This window comes from Nicotiana tabacum, chromosome 6 (assembly GCF_000715075.1).
Source record: "Nicotiana tabacum cultivar K326 chromosome 6, ASM71507v2, whole genome shotgun sequence".
Lineage (NCBI taxonomy): Eukaryota > Viridiplantae > Streptophyta > Magnoliopsida > Solanales > Solanaceae > Nicotiana > Nicotiana tabacum.
The window spans coordinates 158,104,490-158,113,214 of NC_134085.1; the positions used below are offsets into that span (position 1 = coordinate 158,104,490).

The 8,725-nt window shown below is 38.8% G+C and overlaps 1 protein-coding gene across 1 annotated transcript; it reads right to left on the reverse strand.

Moving 5' to 3' along the window:
• Positions 1-6,633: 6,633 nt before the first annotated feature.
• Positions 6,634-7,185, reverse strand: LOC107766718 (uncharacterized). The gene has a single exon (XM_016585558.1). The coding sequence runs from the start codon at positions 7,183-7,185 to the stop codon at positions 6,634-6,636; it is 552 nt and encodes a 183-aa protein (XP_016441044.1).
• Between the last annotated feature and the right edge of the window lie 1,540 nt (positions 7,186-8,725).

Here is an 8,725-nt window from a genome sequence, read left to right on the forward strand (position 1 = left end):
GGTCCATAATAACTCCCATTTTTCTCTTAACACACAAGAACAACCATCACAATCGGAGTAATCCTCCCCAGTTCACAACCCAATAAGCCAAGTGCCCTCCAGGCATGAATCTTCAATTTAACGACACCATCACAAACTTTATACTTGGTTTACATCTTTAATCAATCAAGTGATCACATGCCACACTTATATAATATTCCCGTGGGACACACTCCCACAACCTACCACAACAATATCTGGAGCGTACCTCCAAACCACCGGTCGCACTAACGCTGAAGAGCGATCAAGAATCATTAACCAGGACGCAAAACCCTTTTTACACACTCCCACAACCTACCACAACAATATCTGGAGCGTACCTCCAAACCACCGGTCGCACTAACGCTGAAGAGCGATCAAGAATCATTAACCAGGACGCAAAACCCTTTTTACAAAACACCGATCTTAGGTGACGCTGAAGACAATACCAACTTACCGTAAACATCGAAACTTATCTCCTGCTCATCCGAGCTCATGACATCTTGTCAAAATTTTCCTTCACTCGTGCCATTCTCGGCCCAATTTCCACAACCAAAACTGATTCACCAGCATGCATCAAATCGGAACTAACATAGTACATAACCGCACAATCCGCTAACCAATAGCAAGCTCCCCAACTTGGTTCGAAGCCATAGATCACAACACACTATACTCATAACGCATATACTCCATTGTTGCCTCAATACCATAGTGAGATTAAACTCGATCCTTCATAAGCTTGTGGAAACACAAATCATTTAGAATTTTTAACTCTTCTGCAAATCTCACATTCACTCACACAACAGTTAAGCCCACTCTCTAGGCGATCCAATTTAGATTTCAACACATTTTATTCACTTGCAATTGAGGTCTTCTAATAGATAACATAAGGATAACACAACTTTAGAACACCCTGCAGGAGATGACCTACTTGCTTTGCCTCCAACTAACATTTCTGCATACCTTCCACCGCCATAAACATTACGTAGTCACTTGATCTTCCTAAGTTTGTACTCATACCGCAACATGAAATTTACTTCACTCCCAACTAGGAGACATGAAAAGATTCTTCACACACCCATAACTCGGGTTATAACTTGAATCGCGATGGACTTCAAGCATCTATTAGTTCTTCCATCATTCAGCAGACCCTCCTCGTCACTTCCAAATCATATAGATACACCTCGCAGTACTAAAATACTTATCACATAGCCACAACCATCATTTCCTCTAACAGGGACACTACCGAACATATAAATTCAAAAATACTTATTCACACAATCAGCACCTCGGTGCTCCCACCATAGGCAAAAATCCAACCTCAAGTCCTCCAGACTGGCCCACCATAACTCACAGGGATAACACCTCACCCCTCGATCAGGGATTCACAAGCCATCAAGGCACATCTGATACTGAGCGCTCATGCACGCGTACGAACACGTGGAAGGAATTTCAAGAGTTTCTTTTCAAGCTGACTCAGGGACGCACGATAAGAATCCAAGAATGTGAAGTTTTCCTAAAGGTTCTGCAGCCTCTCGAGGATAAATACAGACGTCTCTGTACCGATCTACGAGACTCTACTAAACCTGCTTATGACTCGTGAGACCTAAGTAACCTAGGCTCTGATACCAACTTGTCACGACCCAATTCCCGAACCTGGTTGTGATGGCGCCTCTCATGAAGACAAGGCCAACCATTCAACCCAATTCATCCTTTTAAGACAATTAATTAATACAATTATATTATAAACATGGTTTAATAATATCCAATAGCGGAAAGTATAGATAAAATACGGAAAATCCAACCCAACTCAGCCCTAACCGGGGTGTCACAAGTCATGAGCTACTACAAAGTTTACTAAAAATTCTACAAAGTATGGAATTAGGAACAAAGTCTGAAGATATCATAAATGATAGAAGATAAGGGAGAAAATGGGTCTGCGAACGCCATGCAGCTACCTCGATAACTCCGATGAAAACTGAACAGCAGAAAAATTCACTCTATGCTTCAGGAATACTTGTACCTGCACACATGGTGCAGGGAGTAATGTGAGTACTCCGACCCAGTGAGTAATAAATATAAATAATGACTGAAGGTAAGAAAACACGTTAAGGCACACAACATTCTATACAGAAGCAGTGAAATCATTTAAAATAACAATTCAGTGAAACATCATGTGAAATTTCTTTTAAACCGGTAAAACAGGTAATTTGGCAGTAAAATGACGAGTAGAAATCCGTCCCTCGGGCTCAATATCAAAACAACAAATAGAAATCTGCCCCTCGGGCTCAGTATCAAAATAATAACTAGAAATCTGCCCCTCGGGCTCAGTATCTCAGAATAGTATCAGCCCCTCAGGCTCAGAACATTACAAAGCAACCAGTCAATAAAATGAGAGCACATAATTATTATGGCAGATAATGCAGAAAAAGAATAAATGCATGAGTGCAATGCATATGACGGTACCTTCTAGTACCCATTGCGGCGTGCAGCCCGAGCCATCCATATTTATTTATCATCGACGGTGCTCATTGGGGGGGTGTATAGACTCCGGAGGGGCTCCTACAGCCCAAGCGCAATATCAAGCCATCTCGTGGCATCAAATCTAGGCCCTCGGCCTCATATCAATCTCAGTATAATCACCCAGGCTCTCAGCCTCAATATCAATGTAATCAACTAGGCTCTCTGCCTCATTATCAATATAACACTGCTACGGCGCGCAGTCCGATCCATGCTCAGTACAGAAATCATCATAAGCCCCTTGGGTATTTGTAAAACAGTAGTTCTCAGCCCGAAATATCATTTAAGTTTTCAAATCTTAGAAAGATGGCTGAGTTTGCAAAACAGTATTTAAAATATTGAACTGAGGTCAAATGATATGCAAAATATGCGAAAGTAGTGATATCAATCCCTGAAGGATTCAAATAATTGGCAAGAAGCCTATAATTGGAAATATGACTTAGGATATAAATTCTTTAACAAAATAAGTGAGGAAAACCAGTCAAAAATTCCCTAAGGGTTCTACAGGTCGGCACAAGGCCCCAAGCATGACAACAAGCCCAATTCACAATAATAAAGTATACGTCTCAACCAAAAATGTAGTAAAATATCTCTCGGGACGGACCAAGTCACATTCCCCAACGGTGCTCTACCTCACGCCCGTTATCCGGCGTGCAAGTCACCTCAATATAGCGTTACGATGTGAAATTCTGAGGTTTCAAACCCTCAGGACATCATTTACATCAATTACTCACCTCGAACTGGCTAATTCTCTAGCTCACGACGCCTTTGCCCCTTGAATTGGCCTCCACGCGCGTCGAATCTATCCAAAATCAGAACGAATACGTCACAATATCCTAAGGGAACAAAGCCCAAGCGAAAACATTCGAAAAATATCAAAAATCTCGAAATTAGCAAAACTCGAACCCCGGGCCCACGTCTCGGAATCGGGTAAAAATTTACATTTTTAGAATCATCATACCCTCAATAGTCTAACCATACCAAAATTATCCAATTCCGATACCATTTGGTCCTTCAAATCATCATTTTACATTTTTGAAAGGTTCCACAATTTTCTTCCCAAATTCCATCTCAAATCACAAATTAAATGATGAATTCAGTGATAGATTCATGTACTCTAACCAAATCTGAGTTAGAATCACTTACCCCGACCAATTTCTTGAAAAACCTTCGAAAACTTTCCAAAATCCGAGCTCTCTAAGTTAAAATATAAAATAAAACCCAAAACCTCGTATTTATAGAGTACCCCTTGGATTTTGACACCGCTGATCGCACAAAAATGACCGCGGTCCGCGCAAAACCAGCGTGGTCCGCGCAAAAACGACCGCAGCCGCGCAGGTCTTGCTCTGCAGGGACATACTTTAGTAGTTTGGCCATAACTTTCGCTACAGATGTCCAAATTGCGATATCTTTACCTTTCTGGAAACTAGACACAAAGGCATATAACCTTTGTTTTTGAATCACCTCATAATTCCTTGTGTGTCAAAAGATATGAGCTTCCGAAGTAGGATCAGTAACTTGCAGTCTTCAGTGACCGCGGCCGCGGCCGCTTTGACGCGGTCAGCGCTAGACCAGCGCGCCCAGCGCGAAAAGGAGCGCGGTCCAAGCCACAACTGCTGCCCCCTCCATTTTCTAAGTTCCGGGGTGTCCGTACTCGCTCAAACCTCACCCGAAACACGCCCGAGGCCCCCGAGACCTCAACCAAAAGCATCAACGCATCCTAAACATTATTCAACCTCGTTCCAATCATCAAAACACCTCGACTAACACCAAAAATCATCAAATCACATCGCATTCAAGCCTATAAATCTCAAGAACTTTCAAATTCCATTTTTGATCAAAAATCCAACCAAACCACGTCCGAATGACCTCAAATTTTGCAGACAAGTCTAAAATGACATAAAAAAGCTATAGAAACTCTCGTAATTTCATTCCGACCCTCGGATCAAAATCTCACCTATCAACCGGAATTCGGCAAAATAATAACTTCGCCAATTCAAGCCTAATTCTATACCGTACCTCCAAAACCACTTCCGATCACTCTCTAAGTCACAAATCACCTCCCGAAGCTAACCGAACCATCAGAACTCATATCTGAACCCTCTAACCCATAAGTCAACATCCGGTTGACTTTTCCAACTTAAGCCTTCTTAAAAGAGACTAAGTGTCTTATTTCTTATTAAAATCAATCCGATTTAAAACACATCGAATACCGATAACAAAATATGAAGAAGAATAAAATGGGGGAAACGGGGCGGTAACTCACGTGACGATGGGTCGGGTCGTCACATAAAAAGTTCCAAACATGCGTAAAATTCAAATGTTATAATGACATATGCAGTAATTATCTTCAAAAAGGCTTCCTAAAATCCAAACTGGTAGCTCCCAGAATGTATAAAATTCAGCAGAACTGGTTAGTAGGAAAAAAATTATATGTAACTAAAAGAAAATTTCGACCAGGGCAAGTGCAAAAAGTAATGCGAAATATACTTTTAGACAAACCAAGGGTTAAAAGGGCGGATGTAATTAATCCGAAACAGAAACCCAAATGTTTGGTATCACATTTATTTATCCGAAGATGTTGGGAAAGAAAATATCAAGCAGGAGTGAATGGTAGATGCGTAAAATTTGGCTTCACAGAGATTTTCTAATATTTACTTCTTAATATAGTTTACGCCAGGAGAAATAATTAACTGTATGATAACTTAAGCTGATAAATTTCTTTCTTTTGTTTATATTAAAAAATAATGGTGATTGAAATTATATGTCAGACAGTAGAACAAGAAATAGCATGGTAGAGAGAAAATTACATTTTCGTCTTGAACAACGGTAATCTGGAATCGGGTCTTTCCATCTTTACTTTTCCTTGGCCGAGGTTTCTCAATCACTTGTACTTTTGAGATCCACTCTTTTGTTTGTGGAGTGATCTTGTCAATGGTTAGTCTGTACTCCATTTGTTCTGTACAATCTACAGTGGAAAAGAAGAAGAACAAAAAATAATAAATCATCATTTACTGAAAGATAAACTATAGATACCGTCAGATAATTAAATAGAGGAATTGAGGACGCTATTTGGGTTTAAACTACATGTCATGACAATTAGCACACGAATCTGGCACTATGGTAGTCTTACTACACCAAACACCCACGCTGTGTAAACATTTATGTTTTTTAAAAATATAAGATTATTGCTTGTCTAAAAACTTTCTGGGATCTTCCTACACTGCTAAAATTACATATAGGAATCATTTTCTACCAGGATGTGCGTATGTTTCTTAGTTGTTGTCCCCTGCAGAGAAGTGTCAGTTTTGCGGATATTACCTATTAGTATTAGGAACATGTACCAGACCTGCAGCCAAGTGTGTCTGTATGACCATGTTAGCCAATATTGTAGGTCATTGTTGTTTTGTCTTGGGTCAAAACAATCATGTACAAAGAAGATATCCTCTCTGGTCTGCATCACTTCAATGAATGCATTCTGATTGTTACGCACCGGATTGCGTACCAACAGTATGTTGTATCGACTTCTTCATAGGTTTTTTAGCTAAGATACTATGTGCTCTAGTTGCAATATCCTCATAAAATAGCCTCCTTTTCAATAATTTCATTGTACACAATATTTTCTGTGCAGCGATCGTCATAGCTACCTGGTATAGTGCGTCGAATTAGCACCTTCACAGAGTTTGAACTTTTTGCTCTAGACAAAGCAACATAAAGTTGGTCGTGTGAAAAAACAGGTTCTCGTAAATAAATTCCAACAAAATCCAATGTCTGACCTTGTGCCTTATTTATTGTCATGGCGAAACACAATCTTACAGGAAATTGTGTCCTTTTAAGTGGGACATGCATTTTTTCGTCTTGGGATGATAGTAAGGGTATTCTTGGAATAAACACATGTGTATTTTTTAAGTCACCCACTGAAATATTGGCACTAATGACATGTGATTTAAAGTCGTAGCAAGTCAAACGTGTACCGTTACATAAACCCTCAGACGGATTTAAATTTTGTAATAATATAATTGGACAGTTCTTTTTCAATGTTAATTTGTATGGCGACAGACCAGGTGGATTTAAACTATGCAGCAAATCCTCATACTATGATTGATTAGTAGGTTCAATGGTTTCATCAATGCCAACAAAAGTTTTTGCTTCCTCTGGAAATCGAGCAACAAGCATGTCGTTAATCTCATCAATGAAATCATTCTTAGTTGTTAGGATAACACGAGAGCTTGTGCAGGGCGAGGAAGAAATAAATGTATGCAAATCTGGATAAGTTATCGTGAAGAGTTTATCCAAAGATTCCTTTTCAGTTGTATAAGGAACGATGAAGGATGCTGGAATTTCAATCTTATTTGTTGAGGTCACTTTTTCTTTTCCATTTCCTACTCTCAATAAATAATTACAAAATGAAGGATCATCTTTTGCTCTCATATTTTCAAATAACCGCAACCTTTCAAGTTCTTCCCAGATATGAGAATATAGTAAACTTTCATTAATGAAATCTTCTTTTTCCCCGTTTCGAACTACTAGAAGTGTTTGTCTGACATCACCTCCAAAAACTACAACCTTTCCACCAAATAGTATCGTTGAATCCATTAAGTCCTTTAAAAGTAAATCAAGCAGTTCGATCATTCTTTTTTTCGCCATTGAATACTCGTCCCATATGATTAATTTGGCATCCTGAATCAAACATGTTAGTGAGCTTTGCTTGCTAATGTTGCATGTGACATTTTCGTCAATATTTATTGGAATTTTAAAATGTGAATGTGCAGTTCGTCCACCGGGAAGTATAGAAGCAACTACACTGGAAGTTGTAGTTACCAATAGGGTTGTTCATTCAGATCGGATATTCGAAATCCGAACCGATCCATTCAATTTTGAATTTTGGATTTCGGATTGGATCGGATTTCGGATTATGTTTATTAAAATTTCGGATTTCGGATTGGTATATTTTAATCCAATCCAATCCGAAATCCGAAATTATTAGGACATGTATAAATACTACACTTTAAATTACATCAACCTCCAAGTTATTACCTTTACAATTGCTACATTTAGCTATATTGATACCATAGTACTCTCATAATTGCATAAACATGAATTTTTCTTAATGTATTGCCTCTTTTACAAAGAAAATATACATATTAGTTTAACTTTGAGGCATAATAATACGATCTGATATCCGATCCGATCCAAACTTTAAAATCCGATCTGATCCGATATAATTCGGATCGGATTCGGATTGCATTTTCTAGAATCCGAAATCCGAAATTCGAATCCGAAATATGCTAAATCTGATATGATCCGATCAGTGCACAGCCCTAGTTGCCAATGCTATATATCCTTTAGATCGTATAGTTGCCAGCAACTCGCGGTACAAGAAGGTTTTTCCAGTTCCTCCCGGACGATCAATAAAGAATGCTCCCGTTTTGTTTGAAAAAATCCTGTCTGTAATTACATTGTACGCTTTGAGTTGATCTTCATTCAACTTTTTGTGTAGTAGTATATCCTATTCAGTTACAGTGATGGTCCTTTCATAGTACACTTATTTTGCATCTTTTGCAACTATAGAAGACCTTATTGCTTCTGGAACTAGATGATATTCATTTATGTCGCAACCCATAGAGTGCAATATATCATTAATATGGTTTATAACCGTGTATCGTATGTCTCTTTTGTGAATATTAGGTGACAAGTTGTAATCCTCCGACATGTGCTCTTCAAATTTCTCCCAAAGTTGTCTCGGGTTAGTCGGATTTCAGTAGACCAATAATATAGCAAATAAACGTCTCAAACTGTATGACATTTGATAACTTGCTGCTTCAGACATGCATTCTGTCAAGCTATTATCACTCTGTAGCAATTCGTGCTTTTCCGCAGATTCCCTAAAGCTACTGTAGCATTCTCCGTTAATAGTTAGTAGATCCCTATATGATTTTGGTCCTCTAATATTCATTAGTAACATCCTAAGGTAGTATCGCTCTCCTTCTGTTGGATGACATGTTACTACACGGCCAATAGCATGTTGTTTTTTTCGACGCGTCCACATTTTCTCCTTTGCAGACCAAACGAAATGTTCGGGGAATTCTCGATATAATAGATTGAGTTCTCCAGCGTCTGTGTTTGTTCTATTCATTTCAAAAAATTGTGTTAACATCGTCTGCTTAATCATCGGATTATTTACAAG

What these genes read in the sequence shown, in the direction of transcription:
- LOC107766718 (XM_016585558.1), bottom strand. Translation starts at nt 7,185, where the DNA reads ATGGCGAAAAAAAGAATGATCGAACTGCTTGATTTACTTTTAAAGGAC.